This window comes from Saccopteryx leptura, chromosome 4 (assembly GCF_036850995.1).
Source record: "Saccopteryx leptura isolate mSacLep1 chromosome 4, mSacLep1_pri_phased_curated, whole genome shotgun sequence".
NCBI lineage: Eukaryota > Metazoa > Chordata > Mammalia > Chiroptera > Emballonuridae > Saccopteryx > Saccopteryx leptura.
In genome coordinates this window covers 107,713,573-107,738,029 of record NC_089506.1, presented here as the reverse complement: position 1 = coordinate 107,738,029, position 24,457 = coordinate 107,713,573, and the positions used below count along the sequence as shown (strand labels likewise).

The 24,457-nt window shown below is 41.4% G+C and overlaps 1 protein-coding gene across 1 annotated transcript in view; it reads left to right on the top strand.

Annotated features, from left to right (window-relative positions):
* Positions 1-24,457, top strand: part of NEK5 (NIMA related kinase 5) — an 80,535-nt gene that overhangs the window by 50,344 nt on the left and 5,734 nt on the right. Inside the window, exons 17-21 of the mRNA XM_066383728.1 lie at positions 1,890-1,970; positions 2,213-2,281; positions 11,457-11,583; positions 21,705-21,851; positions 22,740-22,851. Of these exons, the coding sequence (XP_066239825.1) occupies positions 1,890-1,970; positions 2,213-2,281; positions 11,457-11,583; positions 21,705-21,851; positions 22,740-22,851 (536 nt within the window). The remainder of the gene's footprint in view (positions 1-1,889; positions 1,971-2,212; positions 2,282-11,456; positions 11,584-21,704; positions 21,852-22,739; positions 22,852-24,457) is intronic.

Sequence of the window (24,457 nt, the reverse complement as noted above, 5' to 3'; positions counted from 1 at the left end):
TGGACTGGGGTTGAATTTGCACCCAGTGAGGTTGATGGGACTTAGGGTTCTTAGGTGTACTATAAGAAAAATAAACCAGTATGATACTTGTATAATTGAGACAACCAGATTACACATTCATGTTAGACAGCCAACTTAACAAATATAAGTAAGATTCAAAGTCACAGTCCTGTTTCAGAGTTCATAAAATTTCAAGGCAGAATAATATCCTTATCAAGGTTGCAGGACAAGCAAGCCAAAGTTATTCAAATGGATACATGCTTCATGTGAAGTATATACAAACACCCTCGTGATTCAGATGAAGCAGTAGTTGATTCTAAGGGAGAGATGATAGAGGCCTACTGTACAATGATGGAGAGAAGAGAGCCTTGAAAATACAACACAATGTCCCTGGCCGGTTGGCTCAGTGGTAAAGCATTGGCCCCAGCATGTGGGTGTCCAGGGTTCAATTCCCGGTCATGGCACACAGGAGAAGCACCCATCTGCTTCTCCACTTCTCCTCCCCTTCTCTCTCCCTCTCTCTCTCTCTTTCCCTCCTGCAGCCATTGCTCAATTGGTTCTAGTGCATTGGCCCTGGGCACTGAGGATGGCTCCATGCAGCCTCTACCTTAGGCGCTAAAAATAGCTCAGTTGTGAGCATGGCCCCAGACGGGGGTTGCTGGGTGGATCATGGTCAGGGCACATGCAGGGGTCTATCTCCCTTCCTCTCACTTAGAAAAGAGAAAAGGAAAAAAATATATATACACATACACTGAGGAGAGTCATAAATTTCTGGCTTGAAAGGGATAGTACTATTTCTGAAGATGAGGAAGAGAGTGGGGAGTGAGCTTGTGGTGGCGGGTAATTGAGAATTCCCTTTGGACATGTTGATTAGAGAATGCCTGAGATTGCATACCTGCTTTGAGGCCTTTGCCCTGCTGCTCCCTCTGATGGAACACACTGTTCCCAGACCATCACCTGTGAAGACCCAACATCATTTCCAGGGCTTAAAGCAAAGACCAAATACTCTTTTCCTGCATTACTCTCATCCCCTACTCAACACTATTACCCTATTTTATTTCCTTTAGCACGTTTAACACTTTCTGAAATAATGTTGTTACTTTCTTAATTCATGCATTACCCTATCTTACTTACTCCAGTAAGTTCTGTATCAGCAGGGACTTTTTGGTCACATTCACTGCACTAGCCTGTTGGACAGTGTCTGGCGATAGTGGGTGCTCCATATGAATTTTTGAAATGAATATTGGAGTGAAGGTTATGCTAAGTAGCCAGTTGAATATGTGAGTCTGAAGCTCAGAGAGGAGGGGAGATCAAACCTGCAGATACTCAGGTCATTGCATAAAGATGGCTTTTAAATCTATAGGGATTACTCAGACCCTCTTGTACTGAGAAAAAAAAGGGACAGATGGCCCAGGACCGAACCCTGGGAAAGCTCAGCATTTCAAGTTTACCTCCAAACTCTTTCTCTGAAATCCATGTAAAGTTTTAGAGCCCTCTCCTTCTTTTATACTGGAATGAGCTGCACACTTTTCTTGTCTTCCGCATTAAGATCATAAACCTCTTAAGGAAAGAATCTTTTTTTTTTTTTTTTGAAAGAATCTTGTAGTCAAAATTACATTTTTGAATTCAGCTAGGTTGTACAGGACTGGACTGGAATGATAGCATTGTTACATTAGAGAATTGTACCCACTGTGATGCCATTGTTAAGTATATTAATATTTTGAGTTAATGGACACTGTCCCCAAGATTTAATGAATTATTACTAATGGCATGTTTTTATCCAGAAATTAAATATTGTCAACATATCATGCTGTGATGTCAGGGGGTGTGAAAATATAATTGTTTGATCAATATTAAATGCTGTATTTTAATTCTTTATAAACTTTCAGGATATTGAAAGAGACTTGAAACAAATTAGACTTCAGAATGTAAAGGAAAGTAAAATTCCAGACCAAAAATATAAAGCTAAGGTAATAAATATTTTCTTCCAGTTTCATATTAAGAAACTAGTGGGGGTGGGGGGGTTGTCCATATTTTGCAGTCTGGATTTGCCTACAGAATTTTTTCTCCTACTATTTTATGGAATTGCTTTATTTTGAAATGTTAGAATATTTGTTTTTTAAGTATCTATAATGTCAGATAGGGAGGAATCATTTGAAGGTTTTTACTGGATTGCTGAACTAAGATTTTGTTTTGTTTTGTTTTCTTCTAGAGAGGGGTAAAGTTTGAAATTAATTTAGACAAATGTATTTCTCAAGGAAATATTCTAAAAGAGGAAGAGGTATGTCATTACATCTATATTTCCATTGGTAGGCATGAGAAAATGAGTGTCTTATTAGCATGTTTCATGAAGTTTTTCTGTAGGGATATGGGGAATTTTCTTCAATCTTCCTAGCAGGATCTCTGGTGTTCAAATGAGTCTTCCAAAATACTTCTTATCCTCCCATTCTTTTTTTAGTTGAAGTTATTCCCTTCAATGGATTATTCCAATTCAATTTATTTTTTATAAAGTATCTATTTTTTCTGTAATATTAACCTATAATCATAGCCAAATTAAAGTAGAAGACATAATACATAGTCAACAATATGCTTACCAGGAAACCGTACAAATTTATTTTAGGCCTTTGTGTAAAGCTCAATTATGCATTTAGGTGCTCATGGAAACAGCAACAAATGCACGATTACAGCAAGCTCAAACCTTATTTTATTACCTGAGTTCAACATCTTTTCCTCTGATCCCTTTGATCTCTCCTCTGTCTCAATTTCGTTCCTCAGTTCTCATTATTCCTTGGATTCCTCAAATGAGTGAGGACATATGATATTTTTCTTTCTCTACCTGGCTTATTTCACTCAACAAAATAGTTTCCAGGTCCCTCCATATTGTTGCAAAAGGTAATATTTCCTTCTTTTTCATGGCCCCATAGTATTCCATTGTATATACATACCACTGCTTTTTAATCCACTGACGGGCACATGGGCTGTTTCCACATCTTCGCTATTGTGAACAATGCTGCCATAAACATGGGAGTGCATTTCTTTCTTTCAGTCAGTGATATGGTTGGTGTCCTTGGGATATATTCCTATCAAGTAGGATGGCTGGGTCAAAGCACAGTTCTATTTCTAATTTTTTGAGGAATCTCCATACTGTTTTTCCACAGTGGCTGCACCAGTCTGCATTCCCACCAGCAGTGCAGGAGAGTTCCCCTTTCTCCACATCCTCACCAGCACCTATCGTGTGTTGTTTTGTCAATGAGTGCCATTCTTACTGGTGTGAGGTGGTATCTCATTGCGGTTTTAATTTGCATTTCTCTAATGATTAGTGATGTTGAACATTTTTTCATTTGTCTATTGGCCATCTGTGTGTCCTCTTTGGAGAAGTGTCTATTCATTTCTTGTGCCCATTTTTTGATTGGATTGTTTTCTTCCTGGTTCTTTATAAATTTTGGTTATTAATCCCTTATCAGACGTATTGTCAAATATGTTCTCCCATTGTGTGGTTTGTCTTTTAATTCTGTTCATATTGTCTTTAGCTGTGCGAAAACTTTTTAGTTTGATATAGTCCCATTTGTTTATCCTGTCTTTTATTTCATTTGCCTGTGGAGATAATTCAGCAAAGATATTGCTGTGATAGATGTCGGTGAGCTTACTGCCTAAGTTTTCTTCTAAGATACTTATGGTTTCACAATTTACATTTAAATTTTTTATCCATTTTGAGTTTATTTTTGTGATGGTGTAAGTTGGTGGTCTAGTTTCATTTTTTTGCAGGTAGTTGTCTAGTTTTCCCAAAACCATTTGTTAAAGAGACTGTCTTTACTCCACTGTATGCTCTTACCTCCTTTGTCAAATATCAGTTGTCCATAAAGATGTGGGTTTATTTCTGGATTCTCTGTTCTGTTCCACTGATCTATATGTCTGTTCTTATGCCAGTACCAAGCTGTTTTGAGTACAATGGCCTTGTAGTATAACTAGATATCAGGAAGTGTGATACCTCCCACTTTATAGTTCTTTTTCAAGATTGCTGAGGCTATTTGTGTTCTTTTTTGGTTCCATATAAATTTTTTGGAATATTTGTTCTGTATCTTTGAAGTATGTCATTGGTATTTTAATTGGCATTGCATTGAATTTATAAATTGCTTTGGGTAATATAGACATTTTAATTATGTTTATTCTCTTGGGTGATGGGTGTGCAACATAAGTGAATGACAAGATAATCTGGACATGTTTTCTTTGAATATATGTACCCTGATTTATTGATGTCACCCCATTAACATTAATAAAAATTTATTTTAAAAAATTATGTTTATTTTTTCTAACCATGAGCACGGTATATGCCTCCACTTGTTTGTGTCTTCCTTGATTTCTTTTATCAATGTTTTATAATTTTCTGAGTACAAGTCTTTAACCTCCTTGGTTAAATTTACTCCTAGGTACTTTATTTTTTTTGTTGCAATAGTGAAAGGGATTGTTTCCTTAATTTGTCTTTCTGACAGTTCATTGTTCATGTATAAAAATGCCTCTGATTTCTGTGTATTAATTTTATATCCTGCCACCTTGCTGAATTCGTTTATTAGGTCCAGTAGTTTTTTGACTGAGACGTTAGGGTTTTCTACATTGAGTATCAAATCATCTGCAAATAATGATAGTTTTCCTTATTCTTTTCCAATTTGGATGCCTTTTATTTCTTCTTCTTGTCTGATTGCTGTAGCTAGGACTTTTAGTACTATGTTGAATAAGAGTGGTGAAAGGGGGCACCCCTGCCTTGTTCCTGATTTTAGGGGAATTGCTTTTAATTTTTGTTTATTAATTATAATGTTGGCTGTGGGTTTGTTATAGATGGCCTTTATCATGTTAGGGTATGTTCCCTGTATTCCTACTTTGCTAAGAGTTTTGATCATAAATGGGTGCTGGATTTTATCAAATGCTTTTTCTGCCTCTATTGAATTATCATGTGGTTTTTCTCCTTCCTTTTGTTTATGTGGTGAATCACATTAATTGATTTACAAATGTTGTACCATCCTTGCCTCCCTAGAATAAATCCCACTTGATCATGACGTATGAATTTTTTCATGTATTGCTGGATCCGGTTTGCTAATATTTTGTTGAGGATTTTAGCGTCTAAATTCATCAGAGATATTGGCCTATAATTTTCTTTATTTGTGTTGTCTTTGCCTGGTTTTGGAATCAGAATTATACTTGCCTCATAAAAGGAACTTGGAAGTATTCCTTCCTTCTGAATTTTTTGAAATAGCTTGAGAAGGATGGGAGTTAGTTCTTCTTTGAATGTTTGGTAGAATTCACCAGTGAAGCCATCGGGCCCAGGAGTTTTGGTTTTTGGGAGTTTTTGATAACTGTTTCAATCTCTTTTGTTGTAATCGGTCTGTTTAGGTTTTTTGATTCATCCAGATTGATTTTTGGAAGATGATATGTTTCAAGTAATTTGTCCATTTCACCTAGGTTGTTTAATTTTTAGCATACAGTTCTTCATAGTATTTTCTTACAATATTTTGTATTTCTGTTGTGTTGGTTCTTATTTCTCCTCTCTCATTTCTAATTTTATTTATTTGAATCCTCTCTTTTCTTTTCTTGGTGAGTCTTGTTAAAGGTTCATCAATCTTGTTTACACTTTCAAAAAACCAGCTCTTGGTTTCATTGATCCCCCGTATTGTTTCTTTAGCCTCTATGTTATTTATTTCCGCTCTGATCTTTATTATTTCCTTCCTTCTACTACATCTGGGCCTTACTTGCTGTTCTTTTTCTAGTTCTTTTAGATGAAGGGTTAGGTTGTTTATTTGAGCTTTTTCAAGCTTCTTAAGGAATGCCTGTAGTGCTATGAACTTCCTTCTCAGGACTGCTTTTGCTGTGTCCCATAAATTTTGAGTTGTCATTTGCTCATTATCATTTATTTCTAGGAATTTTTATTTCTTCTTTGATTTCATTATTAACCCATTAATTATTTAATAACATGCTATTTAGTTTCCATGTGTTTGAGTATTTTTCAGTTTTTCTGTTGTGATTGATTTCTAGTTACATGCCATTGTGATCAGAGAAAATGCTTAATATGATTTCAATCTTCTTAAATTTGTTGAGACTGCTTTTGTGTCCTAACATGTGGTCTATATTAGAGAATGTACCATGAGCACTTAAAAAGAATGTATATTTTGCTGCCTTAGGGTGAAAGGTTCTAAAGATATCTCTTAAATCAAGTTGATCTAGTGTGTCCTTTAAGTCTGCTGTTTCTTTGTTAATTTTCTTTCTTGAGGATCTATCTAGTGATGTTAGTGGGGTATTGAAATCTCCTACTATTATAGTATTGCTGTTGATCTCACCCTTTATATCCATCAAAGTCTGCTTTATATATTTAGGTGCTCCTATATTAGGTGCGTAGATATTTATGATGGTTCTATCTTCTTGTTGGATTGCTTCCTTTATCATTATGTAGTGACTTTCTTTATCTCTTACTATAGTCTTTGTGTTTTTTTTTGTTTTTGTTTTTGTTTGTATTTTTCTGAGATTGGAAATGAGGAGGCAGTCAGACAGACTCCCGCATGTGCCCGACCGGGATCCACCCGGCATGCCCACCAGGGGGCAATGCTCTGCCCATCTGGGGCATTGCTCTGTTGTGACCAGAGCCATTCTAGCACCTGAGACGGAGGCCATGGAGCCATCCTCAGTGCCCGGGCCAACTTTGCTCCAATGGAGCCTCGGCTGTGGGAGGGGAAGAGAGAGACAGAGAGGAAGGAGAGGGGGAGGGATGGAGAAGCAGATGAGTGCTTCTCCTGTGTACCCTGGCTGGGATTCAAACCCGGGACTCCCGCTCACCAGGCTGACACTCTACCACTGAGCCAACCGGCCAGGGCCTTATAGTCTTTGTTTTAAAGTCCATTTTGTCCAATATGAGTATTGCTGCCCCAACTTTTTTTTTCATTTTTATTTGCATAAAATAGTTTTTTTCCATCCTTTTACCTTCAGTCTATGTGCATCTTCTGTTTTAAGGTGTGTCTCTTGTAGACAGCATATGTACAGGTCCTGTTTTCTTATCCACGCAGCTACTGTATGTCTTTTGATTGGATCATTTAATCTACTTACATTAATGTTATTATTGATATGTAGTTGTTTATTTCCATTTTATTCTTTTTTTAAATTTTATTTATTTATTTATTTATTTATATTTTACAGGGACAGAGAGAGAGTCAGAGACAGGGATAGATAGGGACAGACAGACAGAAACAGAGAGATGAGAAGCATCAATCATCAGTTTTTCATTGCAACACCTTAGTTGTTCATTGATTGCTTTCTCATATGTGCCTTGACTGCAGGCCTTCAGCAGACTGAATAACCCCTTGCTCAAACCAGTGACCTTGGGTCCAAGCTGGTGAGCTTTGCTCAAACCAGATGAGCCCACACTCAAGCTGGTGACCTCGGGGTCTCAAACCTGGGTCCTCTGCATCCCAGTTCGACACTCTATCCACTGCGCCACCGCCTGGTCAGTTGCCATTTTATTCTTTAAAGCTGTATTCCTCTTTTGTTATATTCTTTTAATTAATTAATTTATTTATTTTTAGAGACAAAAAGAGTCAGAGAGAGGGATAGACAGGGACAGAAAGACAGGAACGAAGAAATGAGAAGGATCAATTATTAGTTTTTCATTGCGTATTGTGACACCTTAGTTGTTCATTGATTGCTTTCTCATATGTGTCTTGACCGTGGGCTTTAGCAGATCAAGTAACCCCTTGCTCGAGCCAGCAACCTTGGGTCCAAGCTGGTGAGCATTTTGCTCAAACCAGATGAGCCCGCGCTCAAGCTGGCGACCTCAGGGTCTCGAACATGGGTCTTTGGCATCCCAGTCTGACACTCTATCCACTGTGCCACCACCTGGTCAGGCTGGTATATTCTTTTCCCACTTTGATCTGTTTACAACAGGTCCCTTAACATTTCCTGCAGCATTGGTTTGGTTGTAATGAATTCTCTGAGGTTTTTTTTTTTTTCTGGGAAGCTTTTTATTTCTCCTTCAATTTTAAATGATAGCCTTGCTGGATAAAGTAGTCTTGGTTGTAGGATCTTGTTCTGCAATACTTTGAATATTTCTTGCCATTCCCTTCTGGCCTGCCTCAAGTGTTTCTGTTGAGAAGTTGGATGTCATCCTTATGGGGGCTCTTTTGTAGGTGATAGCCTTCTTTTCTCTAGCAGCTTTTAATATTTTCTCTTTATGGCTTAGCTTTGGTATTTTAATTATGATGTGTCTTGGTGTAGGTCTTTTTGGGTTTCTCTTTAATGGAGTTCTCTGTGCTTCTTGAACTTGTGAGACCCTTCCTTGCATTAATTTAGGGAGGTTTTCAGCTATGATTTGATTGAATAAAGTTTCTATCCCTTGATCTTTCTCTTCTTCTTCAGGAACCCCTATGATGCTGATGTTATTTCTCTTCATTTTGTCACAGAGCTCTCTCAGAGTTTCCTCAGACTTTTTGAGTCTCTTTTCTTTTTTCTGCTCTGCTTTCATGCCTTTGTTCATCTTGTTCTCCAACTTGCTGATTCAATCCTCAGCTTCATCCATCCTACTTTTAATTCCTTTCATTGTGATCTTCATTTCTGATATTGTATTTGTCACCTCTGACTGATTCTTTTTTAATATTTCAATGTCCTTTTTTTTTTTTCTGTATTTTTCTGAAGCCAGAAACGGGGAGAGACAGTCAGACAGACTCCCGCATGCACCCGACCGGGATCCACCTGGCACGCCCACCAGGGGGCAATGCTCCGCCCACCAGGGGCCGATGCTCTGCCCCTCCGGGGCGTCGCTCTGTTGTGACCAGAGCCACTCTAGCACCTGGGGCAGAGGCCATGGAGCCATCCCCAGCACCCGGGCCATCTTTGCTCAGTGGAGCCTCGGCTGCGGGAGGAGAAGAGAGAGACAGAGAGGAAGAAGAGGGGGAGGGGTGGAGAAGCAGAAGCAGATAGGCGCTTCTCCTGTGTGCCCTGGCCGGGAATCGAACCCGGGACTTCTGCACGCCAGGCCAATGCTCTACCACTGAGCCAACTGGCCAGGGCCTCAATGTCCTTTTTTATACTTGCTCTTTATTTAGTTGTTCGTAATGACCATCCATTATTGTTCTAAGATCCCCTATAGCATCCTAACAATCATTATTCTAAACTCTGCATCTGGCAGTTTGGTTATTTCCATATCACTCAGTTCCTTTTCTGGAGATTTCTCTTGTGGTTTCATTTGGATTGCACTTCTCTGTGTTCTCATTATGTCTGTGTGTTTGGGTGTGTTGTTTGTAGGGCTGGTTGAGTCTAGGTTTAGTGTTGTCTGCTTCCAATTTTCAGTTTTGTTATTTTTAGGTCTTCTTGGGTTGGCCTCAGCTGTTATTTGAAATCCACTTTTGGATTTGGGCTGCTTTGAAGTCTTGATTTGTTTGTTTTCTTCTCACTTATAGTCTTGTTTACTCATCTCAGCAGAGGTCTTATTTGAAACTGTATCCAGGAATGCTGTGGGTGTAACCTGAGACTCTGAAGGCCTTATCTGCCAGTTACTGTCTCTGGGGGCAAGGTGCTTTCTCCTCTTCAGTAGGGGGAGGTGTATCTCAGATCTCCATGAAGACCTGAGTTACTACCCCTTCTCCCCACTTCTTGTTTTCAGCTGTGTCTTCTTGCAATGATTGGACTGATTGGAGCTGGAGAGATATCTTGAGATGGGTGACCCGGAACCACTTGTCTTGTGTTATGTGGAAGCATCAACCCCTCCCTCAGCTATTGCTTCCTCCAGCACTGAATAAGTCAGCTTCTCAGGTCCTCCCATGCATTCCTCTGCCAGTCACCATCTATCTCTCTCTCCCCCCTTTCCTTTTGGAAGATAAGCTAGCCCTTTTAACACACCTCGTTCCCAGGTCCCCAGGCAAGTGGCTGTGAGCGATATTTATTACTCTTTTCCTTGGAATGAGAGCCCTTCTGGGGCTCCCTACCAGGCTCAGTGTGGCTTCTTCTTTGCTCCTTGGTTTTTGAGAGCTGGTCTTGTAGAGTTGGTTTTTCATGCTGATTGTTTCTAAATTAATTTGTAATTTAATTTGGTGGTGTGAGCTGGGAGTCTGTGCATCTGCCTACTCTGCTGCCATCTTCAGGTCTCTAAATTTACTATTTTAAATGACCAAAAGTTAAATATGTATATATATTCTATATCATACCTGACAGCCAATTTCATTCTTTCATATTGTTCATTAGTTTAAGACTTTTTAATGTTATCATTTATTTCATATTTGTGTGTGGTGAAAGACCAGTTTTTGTTGTTTTGGTTATTTTTTATTGATATTAGGGAGAGAGAGACAGGAACATTGATCTGTTCCTGTATGTGCCCTAACTGGAAATCAAACTGGCAAGCTCTATGCTTCTGGACAATGCTGTAACTAACTGAGCTATCCAGCCAAAGTCAGTTTTTTGTTTGTTTAAATAGACTCTCATGTTTTAGACCTGTCGGCAAATTGAGTGGAAGATATAGACGAAGATCTTCCATATATCTCTGTCCGCACACATGCACAGCCTACCCCTCCATCAACATCATCCACTAGAGTGGAATATTTGTTAGAATTGATGGGCCCTCATTGACTGACACATCATTATCATCCAAAGGCTGTAGTTTACATTAGGGTTCACTCTTGGTGTTATACTTGCTATGCGTTTGGACAAATGGTACAATTACATGTATCTACCATTGTAGTATCATGCCAGGTGTTTTCACTGCCCTAAAATCCCTCTGGGTCCCACCTATCATTCAGACTTTTACTAGCATTTGCTACATAAGACTTCATTAGAGTGGTGATAGTGCTCACCTCTGTTTAATCATTAGGACTTTAAGTGTCCTGGTGCTGTGAGTATTAGAGAAGAGCAGGTATGAGGACATTTTCTGGGTTGGAACCTGAGGAGTTATACACCCACAGGGCTTCTGTGAAGTGAGGCATGAAAATTGGCCACTAGAATGAAAAAATAGAGTAAAAAATGTTTGCCCTACCACAGTGCTCATGCTTTATTATTATTCTACACTTTGAAATGCTCAAAACACAGTGATCATTATTTTATTGATTATGGAGTATTAGGAGCAGTTGTAGGAACCCAATTAGGAATATTGTATACTTAAAGCAGGATGTGGAGGAGATAAGCTTGAGAATTCTGTAGAATGACCTTGAGAATGCAGTAGAATAATACTGAAGGCAGGAAATCTGGATAAAAGTAAATTGCTATATGATCAGTGCTTGTCAATATTGACAACGAAAAGAAACGGAAACATTCTTGTTTCTATCTTGTTCTGACATAGTTCGATATTTAAAAATACTAATTTATTTCTTTAATACAGATATATTGAATACTTGCCTTATATAGTATTTTGATAACTGTTGTTATTGGGAATATAAAAAGTATTTTTTTTTCAAACTATGGTTTATTTCTTTTGAAACACCACTCAATTGCTTTAGGCCATGGATATGCTAAATGAAACTTTGACCTTTGAGGACAGCATGAAGTTTAAGGAGAACAGACACATAAAGGAACATGAGGGTTACACAGACAAAGCATCTGAAACACTCTGTTCTTCAGAAGCAGGTACGCATACCTTGAAAACTGCAGATGACAAGGAACTGTCTTATTAGCAACTCATCTCAAACTCTGCCACAACTCCGCTGTCACCTGTCCCTCTTGCTCTACCTGAGCTTGGGCAGAGACCTGGCCCCACTGCCTTGGCCCAGAACCACGGGGTCCGCACCCTCCAACCTGAGACTCAGCTCCTCTCTTGCTCCATCTGACTGGCCCAGCACCATGGGGCCTGTGACCCCCTGCCCCCCCACCAGACTCAGCTCCTCTCTTGCTCCATCTGACTGGCCCACCACCACGGGGCCTGTGGCACCCCCCCCCCCCAGACTCGGCTCCTCTCTTGCTCCATCTGACTGGCCCAGCACCATGGGGCCTGTGGCACCCCCCCCCCCAGACTCGGCTCCTCTCTTGCTCCATCTGACTGGCCCAGCACCACGGGGCCTGTGCACCTCCCCCCCCCCCCCCCCCGCCAGACTCAGCTCCTCTCTTGCTCCATCTGACTGGCCCAGCACCACGGGGCCTGTGGCACCCCCCCCCACCCCCCCCCCCCGCCAGACTCGGCTCCTCTCTTGCTCCATCCGACTGGCCCAGCACCACGGGGCCTGTGGCACCCCCCCCCCTCGCCAGACTTGGCTCCTCTCTTGCTCCATCTGACTGGCCCAGCACCACGGGGCCTGTGGCACCCCCCCCCCCACCCCGCCAGACTCGGCTCCTCTCTTGCTCCATCTGACTGGCCCAGCACCACGGGGCCTGTGGCACCCCCCCCCACCCCACCCCCCCGCCAGACTCGGCTCCTCTCTTGCTCCATCCGACTGGCCCAGCACCACGGGGCCTGTGGCACCCCCCCCCCAGACTTGGCTCCTCTCTTGCTCCATCCGACTGGCCCAGCACCACGGGGCCTGTGGCACCCCCCCCCCCTCGCCAGACTTGGCTCCTCTCTTGCTCCATCCGACTGGCCCAGCACCACGGGGCCTGTGGCACCCCCCCCCCCCTCGCCAGACTTGGCTCCTCTCTTGCTCCATCCGACTGGCCCAGCACCACGGGGCCTGTGGCACCCCCCCCCCCCTCGCCAGACTTGGCTCCTCTCTTGCTCCATCTGACTGGCCCAGCACCACGGGGCCTGTGGCACCCCCCCCCCCCCTGCCAGACTTGGCTCCTCTCTTGCTCCATCTGACTGGCCCAGCACCACGGGGCCTGTGGCACCCCCCCCCCCCTGCCAGACTCGGCTCCTCTCTTGCTCCATCTGACTGGCCCAGCACCACGGGGCCTGTGGCACCCCCCCCCCTCGCCAGACTTGGCTCCTCTCTTGCTCCATCTGACTGGCCCAGCACCACGGGGCCTGTGGCACCCCCCCCCCCCCCTGCCAGACTTGGCTCCTCTCTTGCTCCATCTGACTGGCCCACCACCACGGGGCCTGTGGCACCCCCCCCCCCCACCCCGCCAGACTCGGCTCCTCTCTTGCTCCATCTGACTGGCCCAGCACCACGGGGCCTGTGGCACCCCCCCCCCCTGCCAGACTCGGCTCCTCTCTTGCTCCATCTGACTGGCCCAGCACCACGGGGCCTGTGGCACCCCCCCCCCCTGCCAGACTCGGCTCCTCTCTTGCTCCATCCGACTGGCCCAGCACCACGGGGCCTGTGGCACCCCCCCCCCCCCTGCCAGACTCGGCTCCTCTCTTGCTCCATCCGACTGGCCCAGCACCACGGGGCCTGTGGCACCCCCCCCCCCCCTCGCCAGACTTGGCTCCTCTCTTGCTCCATAACCGACCATCTCCTTGGCAATTTCAGCCGCTCCCTCTGTCTCAGTCCTCCCAGCCAGAAGTCCACATGCGGTGTGCTTCTCATATCTGCAGGAAAGCTCCCTGGACAAGCCCCACTAGCATCTCAAACTCAGCAGGCACGCAGTCAAACTTCAGAGCTCTTTCTTCTTCTCAGTGACGCCATCCCCAGGCTGGCAGTTCCAGCCGCTCAGGGTGGTTTCTGCTCTCGGATGTCTCTGAACTCTTCCTCCCCTTTCATTCCCTCTGCCGCTGGTGTGGGGCCCAGTCATCTCAGAGTAGTGTGTGTAGTGGGAAATGCATGGGCTTTGGGGACAAGTGGGAGTTTGAATCCTAGCTGGCACTGCCGCTTTCTGGTGTGTGGCCTCTCAGAAGTCCCTTAAACCCTCTGCATCTCAGTTTCCTCCAAGGACCAGGGGATAATAGTACCTGCCACACCTGCCACACAGGCTTACTGTGGGGACTAAGGTGAATTTTGGTACATAAAGTACCTGGCACATGATAGGTGCTTCATGCGTGCTGTTCCTTCATTTTTCCTTTCTCTTCCCCCTACTGAATTGCCTGTGTTCTCCTTTTCTCTAGTATTTTCCTTTCTTTCTTTAAGCAATTGCTAGTTATTTTATTATTACCTGACTCAAAAAAATTTTTTTATTCTGATAATGCCTGCAAGAATATAGTTCATTCCACGTAGTGTCACATTTGACACCGAGTGGCCTGATCCTGTGGTGACCACCTTTCCTACTCCAACATCCCCTCTTTCCTCCCATCGATGATGGGATCCATAGATAGCTATGTGAGCTTTTACACACCCTGGCTCGGCTCAACTTCCACTCTCTAGAATACACTTTGCCATCTAGAAAAACATTTTTTTTTTAGTGAGAGAGAAACAGAGAGAGAAGGACAGACAGAAAGGGAGAGAGATAAGAAGCATCAACTCGTAGTTGTGGCACCTTAGTTGTTCATTGATTGCTTTCTCATATGTGCCTTGACTGGGGGGCTACAGCTGATCTAGTGACCCCTTGCTCAAGCCAGTGACCACAAGGTCATGTCTATGATCCTACACTTAACATGGCGACCCCGTGCTCAAACTGGTGAGCCCACACTAAAGCTGGTGACTTTGGGGTTTCAAACCTGGGTCCTCAGTATCCCAGGCTGATGCTCTGTCCACTGTGCTACCACCTGGTCAGGCCCATTTAGAAAAATCTTTATTCAATTCAGCAGGCATCTTATTGATAATCTCCCTTGTGCCACCGACTATAGTAGGTGGTAGGAATCTCAAAGATAGATGAGAGCTCAGTCACAGAGGTGTTATGAGCCAAAGAAAGGAGGAACAGAGCATGTGGTCTGAGTCCAAAATGCTGACTGTTGTTGGAGTGCGAGGTTTGGAGACTCAGAGAGGCACCCTCTCCTATATAGCTTGGCATGCCAAGAAGCTTGAGCTTTATCTTTTGTGATGATGCTCAGTTCAAGGGAATGAAATCCTATTTGTGCTGGAGAGAGATCACACCGGTTGTGGTGTGAAGGGTGGTGTGGAGGGGCGGCTTGGAAGGCAGGTGAAGAGTCCAGGTGGGAGGCAATAGGTGCACAGGCCAGGGCAGCGCCGTGAGAATAAACACCAGGGAGAACCACTGAGCATGGGGCTTGAAGAAGAGAAGAGGGTCAAGGATCATCCCAGTTTTCTCGTTCAAATGAATGAAGCTGTCACCAACGAAATAGGCCTATATAGAGGTACTGCAGGCTCAGTTCCAGACCAACTCAGTAAAACAAACATTACCATAAAGCATAATTTGCTTTTTAATAGAGTTCAGGGGTGCACAGCCAGTTCCAGGAACTGCATCAGGATGTAGCTGTTGTGGGTTAACCCAGTTCAAAAGTTCAGTTTCACAAGGAAGGGGTGAGTTAGCTCATTTTCCAGAGCGCGTTCAGCTCCCTTTTAATTGTTCTCTTGACAACATCAACTTCATTTGCTGTCTTTTTAAATTTTCCCAGTCTACATGGAAAACCTGTGTTTGGTGTAGCCACCTCCACTAACGGTCTCAGCTAGTCCTCCGGACAACTTGCTAAGATTCTACTTCAGCACTTGCTTCACCTGTGGTTTTTTTTGTTGTTCTTTTTTTTTGTATTTTTCTGAAGCTGGAAACGGGGAGAGACAGTCAGACAGACTCCCGCATGCGCCCGACCGGGATCTACCCGGTACGCCCACCAGGGGCGACGCTCTGCCCACCCAGGGCGTCGCTCTGCCGCGACCAGAGCCACTCTAGCGCCTGGGGCAGAGGCCAAGGAGCCATCCCCAGCGCCCGGGCCATCTTTGCTCCAATGGAGCCTTGGCTGTGGGAGGGGAAGAGAGAGACAGAGAGGAAGTGGGGGGGGGTGGAGAAGCAAATGAGTGCTTCTCCTATGTGCCCTGGCCGGGAATCGAACCCGGGTCCCCCGCACGCCAGGCCGACACTCTACCGCTGAGCCAACCGGCCAGGGCGCTTCACCTGTGTTTTTATGTTACAGACGGCTTCTTTTCTTAAACCTGATGAACCAAACTCTGCTAGTTCACTTCCTAATCTGGGTATAATTTGTGGCACTCCAAAACAACTAATCATAACATCAAAGATCACTGATCACAAGTCAATAATATTGTGACAAGTTTACACGATGACCAATGATTACTAGACTTAGTGTGGTGATCACATTTTAAGGTATATAAATGTTAGATCACAATATTGTATGCCTGAAACTAATAAAATATTGCATACCAACTATACTTAATTTTTTTAATTTTTAAAAATTATGATTACAAGTCACCATAACAAATAATAATGAAAAAGTTGAAAATATTGTGTGAATCACCAAAATGTGACACAGAGACAGGTGGTGAATGATGCTACTGGAAAACTGGTGCCGACAGGCTTGCTGACTCAGGGTTGCCACAAACCTTCAGGTTATCAAAAACACAGTATCTGCCAAGTGCAGTAAAAGTAGATATGCCTGTGCATCATATACAGCAAGGTCGGTAGCAGTAATGTAATGATCTAAATTTGGAACATATTGAGGTTTAGGCAGTGGTAGGATTCAGCCAGTTTGCACCAGTTTGGCAGAACCAACACCTAATTTTTTGTTGAGTTTGGCAAACCGGTTGTTAAAATGGCACTTGTAATCAGGGTTCTCTCTAAGGTGGGCGCCTGTACAGCCACCCAATGTGAGAATCACAAATTTACATTCTTTACTCTTTTTTAACGTTCATCTGAGCAACAGCATGTTCTAAGCACCCGTAGTAATATTCATTCTGCCCATAGGGGAAAAAAAAAGACAGAACTATGCTTGTAATATTTAGTTACTTATTTCATAAAACACATTATACCTTTGATGAAATACTACATTTTAATTCCCTCACATCTGTTACTTCAGTAAACAAACATATAAGGTAAAGAGAAAAAGTGCCAAACAACCAGGGGGTGACAACTTGTATTATTTTTTGTCAGGTATTATTTAATACTTTTTATTAATATTTTAAATCTTTCTTATAATCTAGCTTGTGTACCTCTTTTATTGTTCTTATTTAAGTATTAAATACATGAAATAATAAACTACCTTTCAGTATATCTTTTTTTTTTATACTTAAAACGGTCATTAGGGCAGAGAGCCGATTGTTAAATTATTTGAATCCTACCACTGGGTTTAGGTCTTTAAGAACATTAGCTGGAGATGTTTGGAAGACACTAGCTGTGTAAAATGTAAGCCCTGGGGCTAATCTGGGCTTCTTTCGCCTATACACGGTATTTCAACCTTGAGGGTGGTTGCTAGGCAGAGGCTCTAGCGTGAGAAGGAAATGGAGCTTAGGAAGATCCTAGTAATAGTTAGATAGTTTTGAGAGAACCAGGAAAGTAAATAAATACAAAGAGGGAGAGGTTATTCTAGCGGGAGATGGAAGGGTTGGCAGCACTAACTGGAAGAGAAAGGGAAACTGAAAATAACCTGCATGGGATTTGGCCATAAGGAGCCCTGAGTGCCCCAGGAAAAGCAGTTTAGTGACAAGGATGTATTCAAAGTTACTCTTGGCATAATTTGCTGGGAAGAGAAGAGAGTGGGTTGTCTGTCTTAAAAGACATAGCTGCCCTTTTCTTTTTTGAAATTACAAAAATATAAACTGCATTCCTGTAATTATTATCAGACTGAACAATTTGTTCATGTTTATTGACCATCTATATGTCTGTTGTGAATTATGTACTCATGTTTCTTGTTCATTTTTCTCCACTGAAAATGGCATTTTTGTTTTTTCTTTATTAGACATTTATATCAACTTTCTCCTGTAATATGTATTGCAAATATTTTCCCTCATTGGTCTTCAAATCTGGTTTACAGTAACAATAGCAAGTGTGTGTGTGTGTGTGTGTTGTGTGTACATATAATTTAGAAATAAACTTTACAAGAATTGTGCAGTATATGAAGAAAGTTGTAAAATTTACAACTTTGAGGTATTTAAAAACCACTTGAATAAATGAAGGGGAATAACATTATATATTGAAAGCATTCTTTCTAAATATACAGATTTTTGTCAATTTCAATAAAAATCACAATATGATATTTTTTTTCTGGTGTGAGGAGATATTGACAGATTGGAGAATCTTGGAAATTTTTAAGTAGCTGAAAAACTTAGAAAAAAAGAGCAGTGAAGGGGTACTAACCTTCCAAATAACAAAATATGTAAATTATAGTAATTAAAACAATGATACTAGCACCAGAATAAATAAAGTAGTGGAAAGAATAGATTAGAAACAAGCCTTCATATGTATCATAATATATATAGTGTATGCTAAAGTCACCTCACAGGTCAGTGGGGAAAGAAAAGATTATTCAAATAAATGCTGCTGGGTCAATTGGTTAACAACTTGGAGAAAATTGTGAAACAAAGTAAATTCCAAAAAAATATAAATCAAAGAATTTATATGTAAGGAAAAAAAAGTTGTATACTAGAAAATTAAATAAAAATATATAGGTGAGCATTTCTTTTTTTTTAATAGAAAAGAACTAGCTATTCAAAATACATAGAAAAAGTTACAGAATAAATTACTAATATATTCAATTTCAACAATGAAAAGTTTTGGTAGAGCAAATAATTCGAGCTGTTAGAATAGTCACTCAATGATGTATAAAGGGTAAATAATCATAAATGTTCACGCAAAAAATTAGCTACAGCCTGACCAGGCCGTGGCACAGTGTATAGAGCATGGGCCTGGGATGCTGAGGACCCAGGTTCAAAATCCAGAAGTCACCGGCTTGGGCTCAGGATCGCCGGCTTGAGCATGGGATCATAAACATGACCCCATGGTCACTGGCTGGAGCCCAAGGTCATTGGCTTGAGCAAGGGGTCATAGGCTCTGCTGCCCCTCCCCCATCAAGGAAGGCACTTATCAGAAAGAAATCAATGAACAACTAAGGTGCTACAACAAAAGATTTACGCTTTTCATCTCTTTCCCTCCCTGTCTGTCCCTGTCTGTTCTTCTCTGTCTCGCTCTCTCGCTTAAAAAAAAAAAAGCTACAATACAAATGAGTTCCTTATACTCTTATTTAAAATAGTGAAAAATATATAGAAACCTAAAAAACCAGCCAAAAAAGTAGCTAAATTATTACATGTGAGCGAGTACTATGTTTGCTTCAAAATGGTTATATAAAAGAATATTAACAATCTGGGTATGATATGTTGCTAACTGATAAAAGCAAGTGATGAAAGGGGGTGTGATATGTGCATGTGACCTTTTTTGTTTCAAAACAAAGCAAGCACTATATGCTGGAGAAAGATTTTGAACTTTTAATGGTCTCTGGACAGTGGGATTATGGGTGGTTTTTAATTTGCTTCTAATTATTTGATTTTTAAATTTCTTGTAATAAAATATATGAATAAATAAAAAGATTAAAACAAGTTATTTTAAAAATTGAGATAATGGCACAAAACACATTTCCATGAAAACTGACCAAAGTAAAATGTTCATAAATGCCTCAAGGAAATTGTCCATTCGTGTCACTAATATTTCTTTAACATTTAAATATATTGGCTAGTCAGTCAAATGTTATTGACAATTATGAAGCAATTTTAATCCTGTTTACAATTTGTCTTATAAATATGATCTATGTTGTCTGATCTGTGATGGATAAAGTATCGACCTGGAATGCTGAGGTCACCAGTTAGAAACCCCAGGCTTGCCTGGTCAAGGCACATACAAGAAGCAACTACTGAGAGTTGATGCTTCCCGTTCCACCCCCACCTTCTCTCTCTCTCTCTCTCTCTCTCAAATCAATAAATTAAAAAATAATAAATAAAATAAATAAATAAATATGATCTATGTCATGGTCAGTCCAGGCTGCTTTAGCAAAATACCATTAACTGGATGGCTCAGAGTTCTGGAGGCTGGAAGTCTAAGATCATGGTGCTGGTAGATTTGGTGACTGGTGAGGGCCCACCTCCACCTTTGTACTGTCCACACATAGCATAAAGGGTGAGGGAGCTCTCTGAGTCTCTTATAAGAGCACTAATTCTGTTCATGAGGGCTCTACTCTCATGTCCTAAACACCTCCAAAGGCTCTACCTCCTAATACCAGCACACTGAGCAAAAGGTTTCAAAATATGATTTTTTTGAGGGGGGGAGACACAAACATTTAGTCTGTAGCGTGTCTATTAGAATGACAGTGGTGATTTCTGTTTTTGAATGTACCAGCTGATGGACTGCCTCCAGATTTCCTAAGAACTGCTTCTTGCAACTAGTACACTTTGGCTGTTTTTAAATTAGTGAGTTATCTTCTTATACCTAGAGTTGTTCCTTCCGGCTGCTGCTGCTGCAGAACACAGGAGACAGTGGGAGGCCAGGGCTCCTCAGACTCTGCCGCACATGATGGCAGCAGCCTGTGTCACCTCCACCTGCTCCAACAGGCCCAAAGGTGAATTATTTTTTTTATTGATTTAAAGAGAGAGGGGGGGGAGGGAGGGAGAGGAAGGAGGAAGAGAGAAAGAGGCTGGGGAGAGAAAGAGAGAAAGAAGGTAAAGGAGAGGGAGAGTGAGAACCATCAACTTGTAGTTGCTTCACTTTAGTTGTTCATTGATTACTTCTCATATGTGCCTTGGGGTGGGGGTAGCTCAAACTGAACCAGTGACCCCTTGCTCAAGCCAGCAGCTTTGGGCTCATGCCAGCAACCTTGAGATTGTGTCAGTGATCCAGCGCTCAAGCCAGTGACCCTGTGCTCAAGCTGGCAACCTTGGGCTTTTGAACCTGGGCTTTAGCATTCCAGGTCGACGTTCTATCCACTCTGCCACCACCAGTCAGGGCCGAGGATGAATTTAGATCAGTCGGCATAAATTGCCAGCAAAATGAGACCAAGGCCACAAATGCAGCTAGTGCTCACCCTGGCCTGAGAGTTCTCACTTTTCAGACAATCACTATAGATCTGGCATCAAATGCCTTCCAAAGATATTGTTTTGGTTCCTCCTCTACTTCTAGAGAAAATTCCCTGCTAAGTCTCCCGGACAATGAACACCGGGCTGTGAGAATGTAAAGGAGGAAAGGTTCAGAATCCCCCCTTCCTCACAGCGAGAGAGAATGTACAAGAAAGGGCAGTTCACACGCTAACACAGTAACTTTGTTACATTTTTTGGAGGGTTGGTTTATTTAATAGATAAAATTAGAATTAAAATAATAGCTATCCCACAAGATCTGAAGAGGTAATAGTGCAAAGACAACATTTAAAATTGTTTTGTAAGCCAATGTGTTATTTAAATGTTAGGCATGTTTAGTATGTGAGGAAACTTTCCATCTAAATTTCTTCATTTAATTTGAGCTCTGGAGTGGTCTTTCCTTAGGAGAGGTTTACAGCAACATCTAGGTGTTACCTTTATAGGTGGTGAAGATTTTTATTACTTATTTCCTATGTACCTCTTGATAGCATGGGGTTGGGGGACAGCTAAAATTTATAATTGTATTATAAGTTGAAGTATGTAAGTGTATCACTGAAATTAGTAATTATAAGTATATAAAATGACATATGCTATTAAAAATACTCAAATCATCAAACTTTCAAAAGTTTTACCAATTAGTATAATTTAATCCATTCTAAACCAATGAGTCAATAAGAAGGGAAGCCTAATTTAAAATAAACAAATAGAATAGAAATTTTAACATGCCAGAATAGCCAGTTTACAGAGCAAAAAGTGACTCTCCTCCCTATCAGCTATGTAACAATACATCACTAAACTTTTCTGTGTCTATCTTCTTACTAAAAAATGAGAAGTGGGATAGGGTTACCTCTAAGTTTAAAAATAACATTCTGTGATTTTCTAAAAATTCAGATGAAGAAGCATTTTTCTTTTCAATAACAGTCTCCTCTTCAGATGGCCAAGTGATGGTGATCAAAGGCGTTCCCGGAAGTAGGAAACAGTGGCAGCGTGAAGCTCCAGCAACTTTAATGAGTGTTTTGGCTGCGGCACATCTAACAAGTAACTCATTTTCTTCCAAAAAAGAATTTGGTATGTAGTTTATTTATTTGTTTATTTATATTTTTCTGAAGTGTGAAGCAGGGAGGCAGAGAGACAGACCCTGCACATGCTGACTGGGATCCACCTGGCATGCCCACTAGGGGGCAATGCTCTGCCCATCTGGAGCGTTGCTCCATTGCAACTTGAGCCATTCTAGCACCTGATGCAGAGGCCATGAAGCCATCCTCAGTGCCTGGGCCAACTTTGCTCCAATGGAGTCTTGGCTGTGGGAGGGAAAGAGAAGGGTAGAGAGAAAGGAGAGGGGGTAGGGTGGAGAAGCAGATGAGTGCTTCTCCTGTGTGCCCTGGCCGGGAATTGACCTGGGACTTCCACACACAGGGCTGACACTCTACCACTGAGCCAACTGGCCAGGGCTAGAGGGGTAATTTTCTTTAATGTGATCAGTTGAGAACTGATGAAAAGTTAAGTAAGGAGGACTAGTGGCTTTGTAGGTGATGAACTAGCATTGCTTAACTCTACCTGACATAGTCAATTTATTTCTGAGAGCTATTCAGTGGACTCAAATTATGATCCTGTAGACAATAAAAATGTATCTTAATATGTATAATGTTTTTTACAACACAAGATTAAAACATTTTTTAAAAACAATCAAAATATCTGCTCACAAAATGAGAGTATCTTGTCTCTTTGTGACTGATCTTTAGTTCTCTCATTTTTTTCTTGTCTTTTTGTGTTGTCTACTAGCTTCAGTACAATACTGAAAATAGTTGGGGTGCTAGTTGTCATCCTTGTCTTATTTGTTTTAAAACCTTTCAAAGGTTTTACAATTATGGTTGATGTTCACTATAGGATTTTGGTACATACCCTTTATCAGGAGTATGGGCTGTGATGTTTTAATCTCTGTCATTTCTTTAACAGTGGAAACATTAAAACAATGGCTTCCTAAAGAAAATGAAGGGAAGGTGGAAATGACCTCTGGCATTGAAGTAGATGAAGAGCAACTAGAACCAAGATCTGATGATGATGATACGTAAGTAGGTCAGAATCCAGATGCCTAAATGAAAGTAGAAAGCTTAAAATGCTGTTGTTGAGACATAGAAAATGGCCTCAGAGACCTAGCTAAGAAGACCAGGTTTTATTATATACTGCTCACAAAAATGAGGGGATATTTTATTGCTTCATATTCATTTTGAAATATCCCCTCATTTTTGTGAGCAGTATTTATGGGCTTGTTTCTGCACTCTCCATTAGTTTCCAATGGCATTGTTCTCTATCTCTACTTCAATATTCTGTCTTAATTACTATGGCTTTATTATACATTTTGGTATCTGGTAGAGCTAGTCCCCACCTTCTTCTAGTCTCCACATCTTCTTTAAACTTATTTTAGCTGTGCCCTGGATAGCTGAAATGCTCAGTTGGTCAGAGCATCATCCTGGATGGTCAGTTGGTCAGAGCATCATCCTGTTACACCAAGGTTGCAGGTTTGATCCCTGAAATCGACCAATGAATGCATAAATACGTGGAACAACAAATTGATGCTTCTCTTTCTCTCTCCCACCTTCCTCTCTTTCCCCTTTCTCTCTCTCTAAAAATCAATCAATAAAAAAAATTTAAACTTAACTTTGTTGCCCTTTACTCAACATATACATCTTGGCATTCTCCTGTAAAGTGTCATGAAAAACTTTGTTGGGCTTTGATGAGAATGACAAAGAATGACATCTTTGTGATTATAAGTTTGAACACCCATGAATATAGTAAGCTCTCCATCTGTCTTCTTTTTATATTCTTCAGTATTTTTGTAGTTTTCTTCATGGTATCAGTGCCACTTAATTTTTGTTGTTGTTGCCATTATTAATGGGGTCATTTTTCTTCTACTGTGTTTTCAATTTGGCTACTGCTAGCATATAGAACACTATAGATGTTGTATCTTGTAACCTTACTTAACTCTTATTAATTCTAAAATTAGGAGTCCTTTGAATTTTAAAAAATGTATGATAATTTACTTTTATATTTATTGATTTAAAGAGAGAGGACATGAGTAAGAGAGAGAGATAAACATCGATTTGTTGTTCCACTCATTTATGCATTTATTGCTTGCTTCTTGTATGTGCCCTGACCAGGGATCAAACTCACAACCTTGGTGTATCAGGACGATACTCTAACCCAGTGGTCCCCAACCCCTGGGCCACGGACCGGTACTGGTCCGTGGGCCATTTGGTACCTGTCCGCAGAGAAAGAATAAATAACTTACATTATTTCTGTTTTATTTATATTTGTCTGAACAATGTTTTATTTTTTAAAAATGACGAGATTCCCTCTGTTACATCCGTCTAAGACTCACTCTTGACGCTTGTCTTGGTCACATGATACATTTATCCGTCCCACCCTAAAGGCTGGTCTGTGAAAATATTTTCTGACATTAAACCAGTCTGTGGCCCAAAAAAGGTTGGGGACCACTGCTCTAACCCAACTGAGATATCTGACCAGGGCCTTATTATAATTTACTTTTAAAATAAGTAAAATATACATGTGGTTCCAAATTCAAAAGGAATACTTTTTTCGTCTCGTTGCTGTCCTTACTCAGCCAATTCCTCTTTCCCAGAGTCACCAATCTAATCTTCTTGTGCATACTTCTC